This window comes from Thermobia domestica, chromosome 9 (assembly GCF_964235325.1).
Source record: "Thermobia domestica chromosome 9, izTheDome1.hap1.1, whole genome shotgun sequence".
Classification (NCBI taxonomy): domain Eukaryota; kingdom Metazoa; phylum Arthropoda; class Insecta; order Zygentoma; family Lepismatidae; genus Thermobia; species Thermobia domestica.
In genome coordinates, this window is record NC_137462.1 from 247,308,699 (window position 1) to 247,332,623 (window position 23,925).

At 36.5% G+C, this 23,925-nt stretch overlaps 1 protein-coding gene across 3 annotated transcripts in view; it reads right to left on the reverse strand.

Moving 5' to 3' along the window:
- Nucleotides 1–2,717: 2,717 nt before the first annotated feature.
- Nucleotides 2,718–23,925, reverse strand: part of LOC145660663 (lys-63-specific deubiquitinase BRCC36-like) — a 39,877-nt gene continuing 18,669 nt past the window's right edge. For all 3 annotated transcript variants that reach the window (XM_081725982.1, XM_081725981.1, XM_081725980.1), the window contains 4 exons: nucleotides 16,877–16,965; nucleotides 12,453–12,584; nucleotides 7,197–7,305; nucleotides 2,718–3,134 (listed from right to left, as the gene is read on the reverse strand). In XM_081725982.1, the coding sequence (XP_081582108.1) occupies nucleotides 2,980–3,134; nucleotides 7,197–7,305; nucleotides 12,453–12,584; nucleotides 16,877–16,965 (485 nt within the window). In that variant the 3' untranslated portion in view covers nucleotides 2,718–2,979. The remainder of the gene's footprint in view (nucleotides 3,135–7,196; nucleotides 7,306–12,452; nucleotides 12,585–16,876; nucleotides 16,966–23,925) is intronic.

The window sequence follows — 23,925 nt, forward strand, 5'->3', positions numbered from 1 at the left end:
TCTGGGAGATGTATTCTCCATTCAATGTGAAATATTCAGTCGAATTCATTATAAGTATTCACTCATCTAAATTTGTGCTGAAATCAACGCTTTACGTACATTTAATAACTAAGTTTTTCAACCTTTTTGGTTTACTCCTATGCAGTAGACAGCCGTGCTATTTTTGTAACATAACCATGTAAACAACGAATTAAATCGTAACCGTTTGATGAAAGTGTAACCTGTTAATCGCCGCCTGTTTGTTAAAGGACTTTCGTGCAGTACAGCGTGAATAATGGAAGATCAACAAAGTATTAATTTCCAAGAGCAATTACGTTCTATGTCACCTATTTGATTAGTATGCAAGCGAGAAAACGTGAGCGGTTAAAAACAAAATTATGTTTAGGATCTCTGAATGGCTATTCCGAGTCCAAACACAGAATTATCACGATATTTCTAGAAGATTCTGTTACATTCTGGAATAATCTAGATAGTTCGAAGACCAAATGATTGACTATATATTAAAGAATACAAGACAGCAGTGGCGGATCCAGGGGGGGTGATCGCTTCCCCTCCCAGAAGAGGACACTTTTTTTATTTTATATATAGAAATAAAACCCATCCCAGAGTTTGGAGCTCTTAAAAGTAGCTGTAAGTAGCAGTATTACAACCCACCGCCCCCTTCCCCAGAAGTCCGTCCTGGGTCCGCCCCTGCAAGACAGTTTGTTTCTTTCTGTTCCTATCGTTTTGCTTTAACGAGTTGTACTACTTCGTAATCGATAATACATAGGTGAGCGAGTTCCGAACTTTTCATCAAAAATAATAAACTACACCAATAATGACATAATTGATATTAAAATTGCACAGTTAAAAAAGAAAATATCCTTTTAAAAATAATGTCAAACAAAAGAAGTTCACAATTAAACAACAAATTGAACAATTAAGAGTTTTGGAGCAAGATGTGGATAACATCGACAAATGTATTATCTATGAAAGTGTTAAAACACTAAACAGTGAACGTGACCCTATGGACATGAATTATATTAATCAGCTGGATATAAAAAAAATCGTTGGTGTTTGTCAAGATTTGTAAGTTAGAATCCTTCTGCTCCCATTTGGGAGGAAACAGGATCATTTACAAATCTTTTTCTTCTAATTGGCTCTCCAAAATTAATGACAAACTTCGTGAAATTAAAATTTCATTTCTTTAACTGTCTCCAATTTCTTATGTGTTAGAACCCTTGTGGATGTGACGACCATGAACATGGTGAAACAGGGCAATACATAAGAAATCTTGAATTGGTTTCTTTTCTTCTAAATTTGTCACCGCCTTCTAATGCTGTCAAAGCCTGTCTCAAGCCAGGTTGAGAAAAAGCAGAAAGGAAGGCTTTCTATTCTACCAAAGAATTTATTGACATACTCGAGATATGAGATTATATGAGCTTCACAGGCCATTTTTGACATGAGCCCAGACCTTGCTTAGGTTCGGTTTCCAGCTTGGGATGGAAGATACTATATTTTAAACTATTCAAATTTACATATTTTCCGTCGCAATTGTATATAAATAAATGTGTAATTTAACTCTTATTTTTTGTTGACGTTTATGTTTTCAAAATTGGGATACTTTTCTTTTGCAATTTTAGGAGGAGTTTTATGCATTTTTAAAAACTGCCTAAAATGAAACTGCGCTGAAACCGGTACTTTTAAATCTACTGATGGGAGATATCAAATTTCAAATTATTCTAATTTGCATATTTTCTGTCGACTCATGTTTTTTTTAAGTTCACTGTTTTCAAAATTGGATATTTTGCATTTTTAGGGTTTGTTTTATGTACTTTTTTTCTAAGTGCCTAAAATGAGGCTGCGCTGAAACCGAGGCTTTTATATCTACTGTTAATAATAAAGACCAGTTGGCGTGAGTTGGTATCAAACCAGCGATCAGGAGTATAAAGTCATGCTTTTGATTAAGCAACATTACCATTCTGTGACATTCTGCTTAGGTTGGTTCATGTGTTATGATTTACCTTTCGACCAGCACTTCTCTTAAATTTGTAGCTGTAAACAATATGGTATAAAGAGGAAAATGATGTTTCACTTCTCAAGTAATATGTCTCTTATTATTTTTCCAGCTTGAAGTTCATACGAGAATCATTACGTAGAAGATAAAGTTACTACAGACAAATAAGCAAAAGAAATATCGATATTTTTCTTCCTTACTAGTGTATGTTTATTAGGATAAGAATAACGCTTTTTTGTTTCATATGATCATATCTATAGGTAACAATTCACTGATTTTTAAAGAAAGATATATATTACAACTGTATAGCAACTGTACTACCTATATTTTTTATTTTCAGTTTTCCAGATCAAAACAACATACAATCTTTATCATATACATATATTTCATACAAAGTATACAAAATTAATTTAGAAGTTCTTAAAAAATATTCTTTTTATTTAAAAAGAAAATAAAATAAAAATCCAAATACTTATGCAACGATTTTTCTCTTTGGTTTATTCTAAGTTACAGGAAAAAATGAACATATAACGCATATAGATGTATGTAAACAAAATACACTAATTCCAATGTATTGAGTTTACATCTAATCTGTAATTTGTTTGACAATACCTTAGATTGTTTCATTATTTCTTAAATGTATTTTACGCATTGAAAAGACACTATCATGTCTCTTTTTATCTTCTTTTTATCAATGGTTTCACTTTATCCGGAAAATCACTTTGTTTTTTACCTAATTTGTATGATCTCAGCCGATGCTTTATTGACGGCCAAGTTGCTTAAAAGGCACACACTCATTGTCGCAAGCAGAGAAATTCCTTTCTTTCTGACGGTACAAAGAACTCCTCCCTTTTTAACATTTCATTGGTTTCTTTTTCAATCAATTAGACCAGAAAAAAAATTCTCTTTCAAAAGTGCAATGAAAAGATATACAAAAAAGCACAAACCTGGCAACAAATGTGAATTAGACAAGACAAAATACACTACGCTGCTGTACTTTGCAGTTTTTCTAACAACTGTCTCTTTTCTTCCATCAGTTCTTCGCACCGTTTGATGTTACACAATTGTCTTTGTTCCAATGCTTTCACCAATGGTCCACTCACTACTTCAGTAATATGACACAGAGACTTCGTAAAAACTGAAATATAAGAGAAATGGACTGTACAGTAGTTACATATTAGTCATGACATGCACAGGAATATCCATGAAGTACTGACTAAGGAAACATAATTTATGTTTTATAGTAAATATCCCCGACCTTTCGACTACCAAGGAAAGCAACTGAAGAATATCAGAAAAAAACATTATAATAAAGATGGAATCAAAATATTTTCTTCATAAAAGACCCTTGGCGCTGATCAAAATCTAGGAAATCCTAGTTTACCTAAGAAGCTTTACATTCAGCAATTTCTGCTGAAATGCTCGCATGCGATCTGATCCTATAGTCCATTTTCACAAAATCGCATTAAGATTGCGCACAAATTATCTCTTATGTTCTGTTTAGATGATATGATATTTTTTTAAGAAAAGAGCAAGGTCTTTACACTTGAGCCCCCTCTCTCGTGTTATAAGTGAACAGCAAGTATAAACGAAACAAAACAAAGTCATAAAGTATTCTAGATGTGAAATTATTCGGTTGCTAATTAATCTTTACGAGAAACACTCTTGTTTATGCCTCACACCGTTCTGTACCTACATATCACAGTTAGCATAATGTGCTAGCAACTCAATAACAAAGTAGCTAAATATTGTTATAATTTACACTGGTAAAATGGAAGGCTTTTGATTCGTAGGGCTACTACAACGAAGTACGTTCAATACAATAAAGCTTATTTTCATTGGCCCTATTCTAATCGGCCTGCCAGTGAGAGTGTATTCGATACAAGAAATGGCTACTAAGATCGAAGCATGGGAAAGAATTCAACTCCTGCGAATGCGGCGTTCTTGGCTGTTGTGTTGGATGTTTGTTTCCCTGAATGTCGACACGGCACCCAGCAGACAACGACGATAGAGCATTGTTGCTGAAGCTTATGACATCCCTTTAGGATGTTTTGTACGACAGGCAGGCTTTAACAGAAGGCTACCCACAATAAAACGAGTTCACCTCGAACCACTTGCCTTTTCTCCACCACCAATTATGTTCAATGTGATGGCCAAAGCCTTGAGCCCTACCGATCGGCCGGCAACGTGTTTCCGCTATAGTAAACTCCTGCGTAGAATTAGATGAACGTCTAGCTATTACCGCTTTAACAACTTTCTGAAGACCCAGCAAGGTACAGGCACGGCGTTGAGAAAATGCTTATTTGAGAAGCACAATTCCACAGTAGTTCTTTGGTAAGGTGTCTGGGGATTCCATAGGAACGTATTAAAATGGGATTAATCAAACTCCCGTCTTTTCTGACTTCCTTGCATAGAGCACCTGGGATAATCGAAGTGGTATGGCTGGAGACCTTGTGAATGTGGATCTATATATTTGTGGTCTCGTTACTCTATAGGTGGAGGATTCGTGTGCCGTACAGAGGGCCGTAACGGTTTCGTGGAAGTAACCTGCGCTGTCTCATTATTGTACAGGTGGAGGATACATGCCATACAGAGGGTCCATAACGTCCTCCTAGAAGTAGGCTGCAGTGACTTTGACAAAGGCACTTCGATGGTAGCAGTGTTCCAGGACTACAATATCCCGCTACCACTAGACATTACTGAGAATTTTTTATCCTGCACTGCAGCATAGTCAGAATGGCTATTGTGGTCGGTAGAAAATGGATTGAGCGCTGTTGGTCTCATAGGTGAGAGTCACTATTCATCCAGGATACAGTTTCCACTTATTCCCCGCGAGGTTTCATAACAGTTTTCTGGTGTTCGTGTGATTTGTGAAGCCCTTCCAATGCGACCTCCTTGCGGATAATGTTGGAAACTGTAGCTTTCAAAATACTATGTCGTATGGCCAAACTTGTATGCGTTGGGTGATTGTTCTGTGTCACTGCTTTGCTAATGACGCGCATAGTATTAGGGTTCGAGTAGAGTGAAGCAGCGTTCTCCTTATAACTTCCGGCCGAAAACGTACAGAAGGGGTCGTAGGCATATCGTCGGATATTTATATACGAGGGCTATCCAGAAAGTAGATTACGTTTTCGTCTGTGTCCGCTAGGGGCGGGGCTAGCGCGGCCATCTTGGGGTCAGAGCGTTGCGCAGCTCAGTCGGCATCTAGCCGTGCTAGTGAGAGGTTCGTGCTGTGCTCCGTTAAGATACTGTGACGGTTTGAAATGTCTGCGTTAATTGAAAATCCCGCGAGCTGCGAGGTGCGTGCAGTAATAAGGTTTCTGACAGCAAAAAACTGTAAACCGATAGAAATCTATCGGCAGCTGTGTGAAGTGTATGGGGACAACATTATCACTGAAGGTGGAGTGCGACAGTGGGTCATAAGATTTAAAAATGGCCGAACCAATGTTCACGACGAAGATCGAAGTGGGAGACCCAGCAAAGTGACTGCCGAACTTGTCGAAAAAGTCGATGTTAAAGTCCGTGAAAATCGAAAGTTCACAATAACGGAACTTTCTTTGAGTTTTCCACAAATTTCGCGAAGTTTGTTGCACGAAATCATCAGCGAAAAGCTTGGTTACCACAAGTTTTGTGCAAGATGGATTCCAAAAATCTTGACAGAGGACCACAAAAATCAGCGAATGGCTGCAGCGTTGCACTTTTTGGACGCCTACAATAAGGATGGTGACTCTTTACTCGATCGCATCGTTACTGGTGACGAAACATGGGTGAAACACGTGAACTGTGAAACGAAATTGCAATCAATGCAGTGGGGGCACACAGGTTCTCCCCAAAAACCCAAGAAATGCATGCAAACAATGTCGGCAAGGAAGATGATGGCGACTGTTTTTTGGGACAGAAAAGGTGTGATTTTGGTGGACTTCCTGGAAAGAGGCACTACAATAAACGCTCAAAGGTATTGCCAAACTCTGCAAAACCTCAGAAGAGCAATTCAAAACAAGCGCAGAGGAATGTTGAGCTCTAAGATCTTGTTGATTCACGACAACGCCCGGCCCCACACGGCAAATGTCACGCGTGAAGTTCTTGAATCTTTTCAGTGGGAGTTGTTTCCTCATCCGCCGTACAGTCCCGACCTGGCACCGAGCGACTTCCACCTATTCCCAGCAATGAAGAAGTGGCTGGCTATGCAGCGTTTTGATGACGACGAACAGCTGCAAGAAGAGGTAACGAAGTGGTTGAAGTCGCAGGCGGCCGAATTTTTCGACGAAGGAATTTCCAAGCTCGTACATCGCTACGATAAATGCCTTAATTTGAATGGTGACTATGTCGAAAAGTAGTATTTGTGTGTGGCTTTCATCTGTATATAATAAAATTTGTTTCCTATACTTTGTTGATTTTTTATTCCAAAACGTAATCTACTTTCTGGATAGCCCTCGTATATACACACACTGTGTGTGTGTGTTTATATATAGATATAAACACAGTGAAAGAGTTCATTCTTAGTGACAAATGAAATACGATATGTATAAATCACTTTGGAATCTCAATCACATCGCACTGCGCTGATACGAAATCTATACTCGCGATTCCTTGAATCAAGAATGTCGTAACGTCGTTTTGGAAACGCTAAATATAGAAACGTACTGACTTTTATGGCGACTCAACAATCACACGAAAAGCCTTTTTTAAGTATAGCTTTCTACTTACACCTAGCTTGTAGAACATTATACTTATGTTTTTCATACAAGTATAAAAATACAAAAAGAGAATATGGTTTGAAATATTACTGATATCTTGTGTAACAAAATAAACGCAATGCCACTAAATTCTACTAGTAATTAAATAAAATTTATTATATTTTACTTGTATTTATTATTGTACTTTTGTCTTGAATTATTTAAGATATTTTATAGTTGTGTTATTAGTATATTATGTAACGTTAAATAAAGGAATTCGGCAAATATTTCCTCCGCCTGTTTATCAAAAACATGTCCTTTTGTTAATATATAAAGTCTGGCCTGTCCAGTGAAGTTTTAAACGGCCGCGGTATCTTGACCGTGCGAAGGTAGAATAATCATTAGTCCTTTAATTGTGGGCTTGTATGAAAAGTTGGACGAGTAGAAGACTGTCTTTATTTGTGATGTTGAATTTTACTTTTGAGTGAAAGGGCTTAAATGTTTTAATTTTACTTTGGACTTACCTGCACTATTATGAAGCTGGGCTAGAATGTTAAGATCTGGTAAGTGGGTTGTCATGTTGTAGCTATCTTGCTCCTCTTGAAACAGGATTTCTGGTAATTGTACTATGGCCTGCAAATGTACATATATTGATGGTTAATATTTTTACATATGAAATTAATACAGTAGACGATAGAACAAAAGGAACTTCCGTTTATCTATTTTATTTCTAACTAGCTATTATGTCCGTCCTTCGCACGGATCAGATAAAATATCCATGTAAACAAACTGAACAATGAAAGAAAAATTAAGAAGCATTTCTAAAATTGGATTTATTTTGTGTGAATGTAGAGGGTGTCCGGGAAATACGGACGAATATTAAAGTGCTATAAAACTAATATAAAATATATTGTAAAAAAAAAAAAAAAGAAAGAAAAAAAAGAAAAAAATTATAAACACATTGAGTAACTTCTCACATTTATGTATGAAAAATTGTATCCGGCATATGACCACCCAAGGCTGCACGGCAATGAGCAATGCGTTCATTGAAATTTGCGATGACGCGTTCACAAACATCTGGTGTGATGCCGTTAATAACCCTCTTAATTTCATCCTTCAGTTGTTGTATTGTCTGTGGTTTGTTCACTTACACTTTAGATTTCACAAATACCCCCCCCCCCCCCCTTAAAAAAATCACAAGGGGTAAGATCGCATGATCTGGCAGGCTATTCCTGATTTCCTCGCAAAGAGATAATTTTTTGAGGAAACTTTTCATTCAGCAGACCAACTGTTTCACGGGATGTGTGACAGGTCGCACCATCTTGCTGAAACCAAAAATCGTCATTTTCAATTTCCATTTCATCCAAAACTGGGAAAAACCAATATGAAAGCATGTGTCTGTAACGGTCGCCATTCACAGTGACGCCAGCTCCCTCATCGTCTTCAAAAAAGTACGGGCCAATCACTCCTCCTGTCCAGAACCCACACCACACACTCGTGCGTTGAGGATGCATCTGTTCTTCCACAGTCACTTGCGGATTTTCTGTACCCCAAATTCTGCAGTTCTGCTTATTGACGTACCCACGGAGATGGAAGTGTGCCTCATCTGAGAAAATTATTCTTGTCGTGAAGTTCTCGTTCTCCGCTTGTTGAGCCAATACCCATTGAGCAAATCGATGTCTCTTTCCATGATCTGTAGGCTTCAACTCTTGTGTAAGTTGAATCTTGTATGCATGCATTCTCAGATCTTTCGACAGGATTTCATGCAGTGAACTTGGTGATAAATTCAATTGTTGAGCTCGTCGGCGAACTGATTTCATGGAGCTTACGGTCACACTGTCACGCACGACAGCAATATTTTCTTCTGTTCGAACAGAACGCGATCTTCCAGTTTGCTGTGGTCTCAAACTTCAGGACCAACTTCCGAACTGATGATTCAGTAGGAGCAACATTGCGTCCAAGTGTCACACGCAAATCTCGAACGGTTGCCGTGGGACTTTCCTTGTTTTTGTAATAACTTTTAATCACTTGGATGCGTTGCTTTGTTGTCAAACGCTCCATGCCTAAATAAACACCAACCAACAATGCTCACCACACAGTCTACTAATCGGAAGCATAGAGGATAACAAACATTGTAAAACCACGGCTGCCACCCGTCATATGACAAAATGGTGCGAAATTCAAATTCGTCCTTATTTCCCGGGCACCCTATATATTCAACAAAGTAGATGTGTTTTCATCGGGATGGCCGATGGGGGCTGAATTTGAACGTAAACACTATCGGGGGTTTCACTATACATCTGAGCGAACCCGATAAATATGGATTCGACCCAAATATTGGTCATTTTCTACTACTTTTACATGTTCCGGTAAACGCCCCCGGAGACCCCCCTGGTATGAATTGTGAAAAAATCGCCACCGGCTCCCAGTCGATATCTCGAAAACTATGGATATGGCAATAATATCTGTCATTTCCTACTACTTTTACATATCCCGGTAAACGCCCCCTATGACCCCTTGGTTCCAATTTTGAGAAAACAACGCCTCTGAGGACTAGCCGATGGGGGCTGTATTTGGAAGTCAACGCCTGTGAAAGTATGACCATTCATCTCAGGGACAGCGAAAACTATGGATTTGACACTAATGTCGGTCACTTTGGATTATTTTTACACGTCTCGATGACCCCTCTATGGCCCCCGTTCCTTAGCTGAGAAAGCTAAATTTGAAAGTACACGCGATCTTGAGTTTCACCATTGAGCTCAGTGATCTCGTAAACTATGGATTTGACACTAATATCGGTCATTTTTGATTATTTTAACATGTATCAGTAACTCCCCCCCTCCCACAGGTGACCGCCGGCCTGCATACAATGGTGGCTAAATTTGAAAGTCATCTCTAATGAAAGTATCATCATTGATCTCAGGGAAAGAGAAAGCAAAAACTATGGATTTGACACTAATATCGCTCATTGTGGATTATTTTTACATGTCTCGGTGACCCCCTTTATTATGACCCCGTTCCTTAGCTGATGGGGGCTAAATGTAAAAGTAAACGCGATTTTGAGTTTCACCATTGAGCTCAGCAACCCCGAAAACTATGGATTTGACATTAATATCAGTCATTTTCGATTATTTTTACATGTCTCGGAATCCTCCGCCCCTCCCCCTGTGATCCCGGCCCGCATTCAGTGATGGCTGAATTTGTTAAACATCGCTAATGGAAGTGTCACCATTGATCCTAGCGACCGCGAAAACTATGGATTTGACACTCATATCTGTCATTTTGGATTACTTTATACATCTCGATATCCTCCCCCCCCCCCCACGGGTGAACCCCGTCCTGCGGCCAAATAGGGTGAATTTGGAAGTTAATGTGATCGCAGTTTCACCATTGCTCTCAGCGACCGCGAAAACTATGAATTTGACACTAATATCGGTCATCTTCTACTACTTTTACATGTCCCGGTAAACGCCCCCTGAGACCCCTCAGTTCGAATTTGGACAAAAACGCTTCGCCTTGGTCTGGGGCCTGAACCAACGTATCCGTTACCAAAGTTTGGTGACTCTCAGTCAACTTGTCTGGTCCACAGGCAGGTCCCGGTAAATGCTCCTCTGAGACCCCCGTCCCCCACACAATGGTGGCTGAATTTGAAAATGAAATGAAATTTTTAAGTTTTACGTCCCACGGTTATGCCGGTTAGGCTAAAGGAGACGGCGATGATGAGAGATGAGTGAAATGGTGGAATGAAGAAAGTGGGAGGAGACGGGAGAACCCCGAGAAAACCCACGAGCACGTTGTTTGTCCACCACAAAGTTCACTTGGCGGGGGCTGGGATCGAACCCGGGACCCCAAGCACCAGAGGTGAACGCTCTACCACTGAGCTCTACAGGGACGAAGCATCTTATGGAATTCCCATATCACTGTTCATGGAGGAATGATTCTTCATCTGTACACTGTGTTTCTCGTAATGTTTTACACATATTCTTTTGTGAATTTGTTTATATACATGTATATTTATTTATCCAGTGTACAATTATGATATTGCCATATTGGATGTATTTTTTTACAATTAATAGAAAATAAATACAACATATTTTGTCTGTTAACGTTTCTTTATTTGAAGTTCAACATTCCTTTTAGAACAAAGACTATAAAAGACGTAGAATCTTCAGCATATGAACTTGCATTGGAAACCAAAATCGTGTTTCCTACACAAGGTTTGCTTTACGTTCTATGCAACACTGACCTTATGAATGACAGGAGCTCTACTGAAGTCAAATCCGAAGTGGTTTTGAAGTGTAATGAAATTTCTGGTTTCATTTCAACGTTTATGTCCTTTGGGCTTAAGAAGGGATGATTAATGACACTTGGTCATTTTCGGTTATTTTAACATGTATCAGTAACTCACCCCCCTCCATCCCCCGCATACAATGGTGGCTGAATTTGAGTCATCGCCAATGAAAGTATCACCATTGATCTCAGTGAAAGCGAAAGCAAAAACTATGGATTTGACACTAATATCGCTCATTGTGGATTATTTTTACATGCCTCGGTGACCCCCTTTATTATGGTCCCCTTTCCTTAGCTGATGGGGGCTAAATGTGAAAGTAAACGAGATTTTGAGTTTCACCATTGAGCTCAGCGACCCCGAAAACTATAGATTTGACATTAATATAGTCATTTTCGATTATTTTTACGTGTCTCGGAATCCTTATACCCAATTCCCGGGGTGACCCCGGCCCGCATACAGTGGTGGCTGAATTTGTAAAACATCACTAATAGAAGTGTCACCATTGATCCCAGCGACCGCGAAAACTATGGATTTGACACTAATATCGGTCATCTTCTACTACTTTTACATGTCCCGGTAAACGCCTCCTGAGACCCCCAGTTTTGTCCACCACGAACTTGTATGACTGGGAATGGAATCAGGGTCTTTTCGTAACAGAAGTGAGAGCTTTGCCAGAGAAGTACCGTGCTCCCGTACTTGAGGTTTAATGTAGGGGTTGTCTGAACTGGGTTTGAATCAACATACCATGCAGTCCGAAAGCCAACGCCAGCTATTAGACCACAGAAATCCTTTCTTACTAACCAACTTATTGTAGGGTTCCTACTGATCTAGAGAAATCTTATTCCCTGACTTTCCCTGATCTTTGACAGGAAATACCCTGACTTTCATAACAGGTGTCGGATGATGATGCCATATAAATAAGGAGCAAATAACGGTTAATATTTATATATGAGAACATTTATTCTATAGAGACAAATAGTAATCAATTGCTTGTACGTACATTCCACTTTCCTTCCGTAAAAAGGTATTATAATGGTTAGCTAAGCTGAAATTGGTGTAGAATCAATGTTAGAAAAAATATATTTTATAAACTTTTCCTGATTTCCAGTCTTTTTCCCTGACTTCCCTGACTAGTAGGAACCCTGTATTCAAACGAATTTAACGTCACTGACATTTGCTGAAATATAAGATGTGGAAGAAGTAATGAACAGTATATCTTCAAATCTTGATCCATTAAAAGGCTCGAATAAACACATCCAACACAAAAGTTATAACAAGTAACAATTGTTGGATTGCAATTCTAAATTTGAAAATATGACTACTATTCTCATTATTATGCTTCATCTATATATTACTTTGCAGTGCTCAACTGTTCTCGTACAGTTTATATCAGTAAATAAATAAATAAAAAAAGTGTAATCAAAGTTTCTTTTAAGCTGTTATAAATACGAAAACTTTTATATGTATGTTATAATATGAAAATAAATACCTGAAGACAAGGCCGAGATAAACATGGTGAAGGCTGAATGTGCAACTGAACTTCATATCGAATATACTGCGGTGGTTCTCCTTCTGGACTGTGATTGATGGACTGGAAACAAGTCACTTGAACCTGCTGCTCCTGTAAATGTAGTTTTAATTGTAAGCTAAGGAAGAGGAATATGCACTTAAACACTTTTCAAAATTTTTCAAGAAGTCCAACTTAACGTTAAATGATCTGTGAAATTTAAGAATAATGACTAATAATTCAGTAACAAGCATTAGATAATTCGATTTTTCAGAGAAATATACCAATTATTACAATGGAGAAATTCATTTAATAATAACCGACCAAATATTAAAATTAAGAAAAAAATGAACTATTATTATTATTATTATTATTATTATTATTTGTATTTGAAATCATGAGAATCGGAAGTATTAAAAACAGCACTACTATTGCTCTTTTTACCATTATTATTATTATTATTATTATTATTATTATTATTATTATTATTATTATTATTATTATTATACAAGTGCCCTAAGAAGTAGTAAGCACCGAACATGGAGTTCAACATCCACTTTCCTTGGCTTTCCCTTATTCGGTTTCATTACACGTAATTCATGCAATGCAGTGTGATAGTGAACTAAACACGTTAGTTCGCTGGTCTTACAATGCAACGTCCCTTTCAGCGCCGAGACTATAGAAGACGTGGATCTATTATGTACACCTTAACTGGAATCAAAGTATGAGCTCCTACCGGAAACCGAACTTGGACCTCCAGCGCTAAACGTCACCACATAACAATGACGAAGTTCGATATTAACAATACAATATATGAGAAAGACCGTGGAGCATAAAAGCTTTTCAGTTGAAGCAAGTGACTTGCCAATAAATGGCAGAATACCTATGATGACATGTAATATATATATGTCATCAAAAAAATTTACAATCGTTTAAGAAAAAGTAACCGAATTTCATTTAAAACTATATCATTTTTTTTTCTTTTTTCACCTCTTTCGCAGGTATCCTCGTCAACATCCTCGCACGACTACATCCTGTTTTGACCATACATATTTCTATATTTTCATGAATATTTTTCATTAGTCTTTTTTAAATTCGGAATCTTTTTTAAATTCTTCATTATTTTAGTTCACTTAATAGGAAATTCATAGTGCTAACCGATATCTAATAATGGAACTAAGTAAAATTTTTAAAAATCTATCGGTTTCTTTTATTTTTTTACTAGCATATATTAACCGCTTCACTGGGTTGAAATAAATAATGCACATTTTTGTATCTCATGTATTTTATTGCCATTTTTCTTACCTTTTTATATCTTATAATACGAACCATGAAGCTTGTCACCATGTTCCGAAGATCATATAAGACGATGTTGTAGATTAATAATAATTTACATTTTATGCTGAAGTATGATGCCCCCCTTCCCCAATCCCCCAAGTTGTATGGCTGAATTTGGATCTATGCTGCATTGTAAGTATCAATGTTCATCTTAGTGACCCTGAAAATTATGGATTCAACACTGATATTGATCGTTTTCGATCATTTTAATGTATGTCACCCCTCCTCATCCCCCAAATGTCGGGGCTGAAAATGAATTCCTCCCCCTCTCCCAAGTTGCGCGTTTGGATTTCAACGGAATCGAAAGTATTACTGTTCATCTAAGGAACCCAGTAAACTATAAATTCGACACTGATAGTGGCCATTTTCGATCATATATATATATATATATATATATATATATATATATATATATATATATATATATATATATATATATATATATATATATATATTCTCCCCCTCCCCCAAGTGGCAGGGCTGATTTTGGATTTAAACTGGATCCGAAATGTCACTGTTCGGATCTAAACTATGGATCAGACACTAATATTAGTCATTTTCGATAATTATTATATATAGCCCCCCTCCCCCTCCTCCGTACTGCAGCACACGGCATCAGAATTGTCACTGTTAATCTCAGCTACTCCTAAAACAATGGATTCGGCATTAATATTAGTCATTTTCGATCGTTTTTAAATGTTTATCCCCCTCCCCTACGTTGTACCCTCCTCCTCCCCAACTATCAGGGCTGAAAACTATTGATTCAACACTAATATCGGTCATTTTTTATCATTTTTAAATTACTCTCCCCCTCCTCCCCTACGTTGCATAGTCAAAGTGAATAGCCTAAAGTAATCCCTGCCCCCAAAACTCAAGTATGTTGAAAATTTGATTGAGATCGGTCGGGTTGTTCTACAGTTATTAGGTTTTATTAGTTTATATTTATACGTCCCCCTCCCCCTTCCCTAGGATGTACCGTTAAAATGAAATTTAAAAAATGTTTCCAGATCCACCCCTCATATATCTTGAAAATTTGATTGAGATCGGTAGGATAGTTCAAGAGTTATTAAGTTACAAAATAGTCACTTTCAGTTTTATATAAATTGATTTTTATATATCTCCCTCTCCTTCTCCACCCCTACGTTGCTCCATCAAATTTAAATCATAAAAGCGACCCCAGGACTGAACCAAATCTATATTGAAAATTTGATCAAGATTGGTCGAGTGGTTTAGGAGTTAAGTTTTATTTATTTTTATATCCCCTCCTCCTTAACCCAACCCTTAGTTCTACCATCAAAGTGAATAGCCTAAAACCAGCCCAGCCTCGAACCTCATCCATGTTACAAATTTGATCGAGATCGGTTGGGCGGTTCAGGAGATTTTAAGAGTTACAAACATAGTGATTTTCAATTATATAAGTCTACTAATGTTCACTGAGTTTGCTGTTTTTCCATATTATACTTGATTAACTAATTCCTTACAAACAACACTATACTAACACTTCGTTTAAAGAGAAAATTCGACGCATATATATTAAAATTTAAAATGAGAAGCAGTACTGCGTCACAAGAAGTTAATTCTGAACTGTTTCGACAGTTCCTGCTACTATCTATGTCAAGAATATTACATTGCTCACGAGTTCTTTAATTCATTTTTTACAGAAACATTTTTAATATAAGTAGTGCAAGGCTAGATAAAACTGAATTCAATAATCTTGACAATTCGGTTCTTTTTACTTCGTGTTGCTTTTTTAAATACAAAGTAAAAGAAACAACACACTCCTTTTATTGATTACATTTTTCCACCACCTTCTGGGATACTTAAGATTTAACGTTACACTAGATGTTGAAAATATATGAAAAAGTTAAGAAAAGAATAATCATTTGAACACAGTAAATCTGTCTTTACTATCTAATTAAAATATTAAAATCATGAGTAGTTCATTTAAACGTGCGAAAATTCACTTTGATTGTGAACATTCACTTCTGTTGACAAAGACAGTTGCAAGAGCTATCGAAACAATTCAATCTCATGACGAAATGCACATAAGTTCTTCATTTTTCAACTTCACTAAGTTATCTTGATTTGTTTTCAAGAAACTGATTCATTCTTTTATACGCAAATTTTCAAATTCTTAGTAAACTGCACTATACACAAGCAAGTTAACCTTGTCTTGTCTTCTACTTTTGATTGCAGACTCTTCACTACTAGAAAATAAATAATAAAACCTAATCGACTGACATTTTTCGACGAATTTTCTGACTTTGAACCACAAACTTAAACTTTCAGGAAAGGAACATCATTACTAAGCAAAAGAAGCACAATTCTAATCGTTCTTGTCTTCAGTCCGTTGGAATTGTCTGGAAACTACTACTTCAGTTAACGATAAAAAATGCAACATTGTGCTCATGGTATCATGTAAATGTCAACACGAATTCCATCATACTGAGATATCTTTTACCAAAATCTAAACAATATGGCCCGCCTTTTTTTTTTTTTTTTTTTTTTTTTATATATATATATAATTTATATTTATAATGAAGGAAGCTCCCTCATGCATATCTGAATAGCGTACGAGCATTTGGTGTGATGGCTGCGGGTTCGATTTCTAGTAGGAATTTATGTGGTCCGTCCACATTAAGTTGTAGGTTCACGTCTCATGTAGCCTCACTCCTGAAACGAGAACCATTATTAGAAAAAGAATAACAACAGCATTCGTTCTAAACCTTGACGTACAAATATATTTTTAAGAAGTTGTTCAATAAACAATGTTGCGACTGAGATTCGTATCCAACTAGCATTTTGATACCGTTATGCAGACAATTACGCAAATGAATATTCGGAAATCTGAATCATCGACGTTTCTTTCAAAATCTTAGTTAATCACTGAGCTTTTCGTGACACGATGCAATTTTATTTATTTTAATACTTTTGGGCAGTACACAAATTCCAATAACGACACCTGTCTGATGAAAGTGGATAATATTAGGGAAAATCTCAATCACAAAAACTTGCGAAATTACACCAGAAATCAATGTATTAACTTGAATATTTTCATAAGTACTTACCCTAGTTCCTTTGTCTTCTGAAAACACCGAAAATATGATACCAACAAATCCTTCATCCATCATTTGGTACATTGCTTGGGTTCGAACGTCTGGAAAACAAATATTAATTTACACTATCAAGAGCAACAGAATCTGTACACAGGCATAAAATAAAAGAAACTAAATAAGAGTTTTCGTTTTATGTCCCGTGGTTATTTTATGTGAGCAAAAGGAGATGGATGAGTGGCATTTTAAGAAGAACTGATGGAATAAGAATGCGGGAGGAGACAAAACCCTGAAAAACTCACGCACACACGGCATGTTTGCCACCACAAATGTTCCGGTATTTATCTTAAAAAAATATGTTTTCACAGGAAGGTAAGAACCCATCCACACATTACTTACTGATCTAGCAGTGCAGTTGAAGAAATCGAAAAAGATGCAAGAGACCACCTAAACAGTTTGGAGAAACATTCGCTCCCCGGTTACAAGATAAAATCTTTTTTATCTCTAAGTCATTCAATGTATTCCACAGTTACGACAAGCAAATATTATAATCAAATCGGACCCCTAGCTCTAGAGATGAGCGCTATATCGCCGACGATCAAGTTTTGATATCCCCCGCTAAATTTGTATCAATATATATCACTACCGGCAAAAAGTTTAGGAACACGAGTGTATGCATTGGTATTTTCTATATATATTTCCTATTCTATGCTAATGTGTATTCAAGTATTAGCATTACTAACCTTAAACAACCTAAAACAATAGTATTTATCATGTTGAAAAGGACTATCTTTTTTCATAAGAACAATATCGTAATTTTGTACAAAGCCTGCATTTAATACATGCAACAAAAAAGTTATCTGTATTTTTCTTTTGGAGTCAGCGCTATCTAGTGATTGATGGCAGCACTCATACGTGAAATAAAACATAAAGCGTCATTTGTTTGTTGATATTCAGTTATTTATGTACGGTTTATATTCAATTGTTAGAACAAATATTTTCCATTTTCCAGGTTTCACTTCAGAGTACGCAGTGCACCTAAAACGTGGAAAAAATGGGTCGAGGAAAGACTCTGACTAATGAAATAAGAGTCCAAATTGTAATTCTTCACAAAGAGAAGAAAACGATGCGCGAAACTGCAAAAACACTACGTGTATCACTCCATGCTATGTGCGAAGCCATTCATCGCCACCAACAAACGGGGACATTTAGCGATCGACATCGTTCTGGAAGGTCCCGATCGATTTCAAAAGAAGAGGATAAGTTTATTATTGTGACTAGTAAACGTGATAGACGCAAAACAGCTCCAGAAATTACTGCAGAATTGAATGCAACTCGAAAAACACCTGTAAGCATTCGAACTGTCAGCAATCGTCTTCTAAACGCAGGATTTCGTGGTTGTGTAGCAGTAAAGAAACCTCTACTCAGACTTCAAAACAAAAAGAAATGTCTTCAGTGGGCTAGAGCACATTGCAATTGGACTGAAGAACAGTGGAATTCGGTTTTATGGTCGGACGTATCCAAATTTGAACTGTTTTTAAACAAACGTCGCCAATTCGTTCGTCGAAAGAAAGGAGAGAAAATGCTGCCTGCTTATGTACAACCCACAGTCAAACATGGTGGAGGTTCGGTGATGGTCTGGGGGTGTTTTGCGGGCGATTCAGTTGGAGATTTAATTCAAATCGAGGGAAAAATGAACAAAAACGACTACAAGTAGATACTCCAAAACCATGTGGTACCCTGCGGCACACGACTTGTTGGAGCTGGATTTACATTCCAACAGGATAATGACCCAAAGCATACATCCAAACTCTGCAAGGAATATCTGGAAAGTTTAGAGAAGAAGAAAAAGAATATGATTTGGCCGTCACAATCGCCGGACCTGAATCCGATCGAGCTTTTTTGGAACGAACTGTATAGATTGCTTCAGAAATCGACAACTACGCGACCAACAAACGTGAAACACCTGTATCAAGTTTTGTTGGATGCCTGGAAAGGTATTTCCAAAGAAACCCTGCGAAAGCTGATCCGGAGAATGCCGAGATTGTGCCAAGCTGTCATCAAAGCTAATGGAGGACATATCGATGAAACGGCAATCTAATGTTTTCTTCTGTTAGTTGTGTCATTATATACCTTTCTTTTGTTGTTTTCCTCTTTATGTATTGTAATATATAATGCCCAGAAATTGTACATTGTTTCAGTTGAATAAATAATGACGTATTTAGAAAAAAAAAAATCATCACATACTCTTGTTTCTAATTGCCGGTAGTATATATATATATATGTGTGTGTGTGTATCAATTCTGTTCGTAAATTCACAATTGGACAGCAAAGTTAAACTTCAATTAATGGAATGTCTATAACTCAATTTGTCAAATCTCGAAGTAATTTCGCAGTATCATCAGAAAAAGTTAGCTTTAATGCTAATATTTTCCTTGAACTCGAAGCTCGTAGATTTCCTTAGCTCGTATGTTGTTATCTCGAAGATTTCATGTCCCAGACATCACATCAACTGTTCATCTGTAAATCAAAGTCCCCAGAAATGTTGTGCTAGAGACTAAAAGGAAGTGGTACAGTTACACTTATAAACAGTTCTCTTACTAGTGAAACTTTGAGTTGGAAGGCGGAAATTCACTGTTGGAAGGCGGTTTCAAATCGAATGACGAAAGAATAAGATGTAAGTATCACAACTTTTAGAAAGCCTTTGGAATATAGGGAAGAGGACAAAGACTATTCTTCTCCCTCACTCCTTTCCTTCCTGGAAAATAAGCTATACTACAAAAGTCAACAAATACTACCACAATTCTATCAAGGAGTGTAAAAGTGCGGGTGGGTACCAATGATGATTTCAGGGCCAAAGAAGAAAATTCACCCTTCCTCCAGCCCATACCTCTGTTCATGCTCAATAGAAGATATCAGTATTTTTGCATACTATTTCTCATTTCCGAGTGTCAAAAGTCATTCCCCGAGAACGAATTCTTCTAAAGCCAGCATTGTCGAGTACCAATACAGTTTTACTAATGGACATTTTTTTTTTTAACCACCTCTGTATGTGCTGCTCAAATGGTAAAGAAGCGTGAATGTAATCACCAGTTTACAAACTTTTCGTCGAAAATTCCTACTAATTGATTTGGGCATATATATATTACATACAAAGTGTGAAAATACATACATACACAACTGGACTGAGAATCGAAAGCTAGTCTCCGGCTTAGCGTGCAAATGTGTTAATCGCCATACTACCCAGTCCGCTCTTTAAACAGTCATACATTCCATCACTTTTTAAGTCCGTGCTCTGTCATTCAGATTATGTAGACTGTACTAGAATTCCTGTTGTGAGTGGACAACCTTGTGTCCACAATAATCTTGGATTTTTTGTTTTAATGAAAATTGAAAGGAAATTATTAAAAAAGAAAACAAAAAGCCAAAATTAAACGCTGCCCACGGATATATATATATAACAATATGTATACTATTGTTGGCTACAATTTATAGATAATTACAACAGCTGTAACATTGAATATCTAAACGCCAACTTTATAAAACATAGTTCATCGGATAATTGTCCAGCTCTGTCACCAAAATCTCCTAAACAACCTCATCCTATCTTCATGATAAAGACTACCAATTTTCAGCTGGAATATGGAGGAATTATGTTTACTCACATATAGGGGACAAAATGAGTTAAAACTATTTTATAATTACATCGTTACTTCTGTACTTTCAGAAGTTTGTCGGGTTTTCTCATATTCGAGACATTTGGAATTCCACTTTAAACGTACACAAGAAAAACTCACAAGAAATATTAAAATCCATATCTAAATACACAATTTTCACAGAGATTTTCTCCATCAGAAGTTTGGTCTGTGGCAGTGTCGATTATTATCTACAGCCACTGACATTTAAAAGTAAGCCACCAGTGAGCAGAAAATAACTAATGACAGAAATTTATAACTGGAAACATCAGATGTTGCACAGCAAACACGAATGATGGAAAGAATTTTTCTACTGATAAATAATTACATTACACGTTTGCAATGATTTTACTCTCGACTATATAAAAAGGGTTAATAATAACTTTAATGCATTTAATAACTAATTAACGCATAGCCTATGGAACCCGAAGACTCAATGCCATATTCACAAAATTCCTCCACTGACTTCTGTTCTTAGCCAAGTGGATCCAGTTTCTATTCCTATTTCTGCGAGATCCTCTTAATATTGTCCTCCCATCTGCACCTAGGTCTTCCTAATAATCATTTCGTGATCGGGTTTCTGATTTTAATTTTGAAAGCGTCCCTATTTGCTTCCATTATAGCTATATGACCTGAACACCTGAGCCTCCTAGACTTAATGACCCTACTCTGTTAGGTAAAAGATATAAATTATGCAGTTTCTCGTTATGAAGCTTCCATCATTCCGCATTCCCGTCCCTTTTGAGACTGAACAATCATCTCAGGATTTTATCTTAAAATACTTTCAATGTGCGTTCTCCCCTCAAAGAAGCGATAATGTTTCGTAATCATATAGCACAAAAGGCATAATTATTGTTTTATATACTTTAAACTTGAAATTCTTCGACAAAGGGGCACGGTAACTCAGTGGTAGAGCGTTTACCTTTGGTGCGTGGGGTCTCCTGTTCGATCCCCGGCCAAGTAAGTTTGTGGTGGACAACATTGTATTCGTGGGTTTTCTCGGGGTACTCGTTTCCTCCCACTTTTCATTCCACCAATTCTTCCATCATTTTTATTCATTCTTCGACAGAATACGCGAAGACAAAATAATTTGGACTGAATAATAATACGAATTCTCTGCTTTCACTCGAGGTTTAATTGCTTCGTAGATATGATTTTTTCGCATGTTAATGTTGATCCTAGATATCTGAAAATGTCCAACCGTATTTATAATTTATAATATTCCAGTCACGGTAAATTTCCATGTACTTGGTTTTCTTTGCATTTACTGGCAAACCTATATCCATGCACGCGTTTAGTAAATCTCTACATTTCTTTCATTATCCTCTTATCAACCCCTATCAGATTTACATCATCAGCATAAGTCATAATCTGCTCAGTGTCATTGAGCTCTAGGCCATGGTTGCTATCTTTAATTTCCCTCACGGCCTGTTTCAGAACATAATTGAATAAAATATTGGCGACAACGCATCTCTTTGATTTAAGCCGTTTTCAACGTTAAAGCTCATGGACAATATTTTCCTACTGGAATTTTACTTTGAGATTCATTTAAACATACCTTAATCTAATCAGTTTTCTTGCTATACCAAATTCTCCAATAATGTTGTACAATGTTTCCCTCCTAACCGAGCGGCAGACCTTTATGAAATCAATAAATAATTCATGTGCCGGAGAGATGTAATCCCAGTATGACGAATATTAAATATCTCATCGAAAGTGAATCCATTTTGCCTAAATCCGCAGTGATAACCTCAAATAATTCCATATATATATATGGGGTTAATTTTGCAAACAAAATGTTTAAGAGGATTTTATAGAATGTTGACAAAAGAGAGATGCCTTAATAACTACTACAATGAGTTTTGTCACCCTTCTTGTGTTCCATATGAAGAAAATAAGTGTGTGAATCTCGTTCTACAATTTTATCCCTCCAACTAAAATTAACTACACCCAGGAATTTATATTTAATTTCTTTATAGCAACTTCCATTTCTGTTTGGTTAGGTTCTGGAATATAGGATTCTGCCATATAAATTGCACTTTCTCTCCGAATATTATCTTTTGGGTGCGTGTTTAGCATTGTCAAAGAAATCTAATGTTAGTGTGAGAATTGTACTGTCCGCTTTCTTAACATATAAGGGCGAGGTTGATAGCCTTTCTTAAGTTCGTTGATGCCTTTATACATGTTTCGAAATCATTTGTTTTTACTTTTATCTTCAAGTTCAATAACCTTAGCTTTCAAAAAGTCACGTTTCTTTGTTCTAAAAGTTTTGAAGTTTTCCGTGAAATTTAGTGCAGTTCTATCGTTTGGATTTTGTAGCCAACGCAGATTTGACTGTTTCTCTTCTCTGCTTGTTTAGGATTCCTGGTCGAACCCTCGTTTGTTCTATGTATTTCCATGTGCCCCATCTTCTCATTTACTGAAATTTTAACCCAAATACCCTTAACAGTCCATTTCGAACATTCTAATATAGAGAATCTATATGACGCTTCGATCTGGTCGATATAATATTATATGACGCTTCTCTTCTTACCTTAAAGTTAACTCTCTTTGTAATCACATGCTGATTATATCTTTTCTTTTTTTCTTTGTTTTTGTTTGTTTGTTTGTTTTTTTTTTTCAACAATAATATCTGTCTTATAATCGCGACTAGTAGATAGTGGTTAGTATCACAGTTAGCTCCTCTGAAAAACCGCATATTAATTATGCTCGACTGTTTTCTCTCTAGTAAAATGTGAACAATTTGTTTATACGTTTTTCATTCTGGTGAGATCGAAGTATATTTATGGACTAAGTGGTGTAGGAATTTTGTAATATTTATGATAAGATTTTTAAATTTTGCAAAGTTTACAAGTCTAAGACTATTATCATTACTTTCTTCATGCAGACTTTTGTTCCATATAATCGGTTTGAAAATGTCTTCCCTTCTTACTTTTGCATTGAAATCTCTTAATAGAACTTTTAGCGGGAGTTCGTCAAATACATGCTCTACTTCTTCGTAAAAATTGTTCTTAGTTTCCGTTGGGATGTATATTTAGAATAATAATACCCACCACTGATCGTTAAGAATAATAACACTAAATCTATCATTAACAAATTTAACACGTTTAATTGCTGATATTATTCTAGATAGCTCTGTTCCTAGTTAGTGATTGTTACTTCCTTCCCCATATATATATATATATATATATATATATATATATATATATATATATATATATATATATATATATATATATATATATATATATATATATATATATACAGGAGTTGGACAAAAAAATCTAATATAACGTTTACTCCATAGGATGGTAATCCAAATAGAGCAAACATTACATTAGATAGTCGTAGATAGTATGTTTGCTCGAG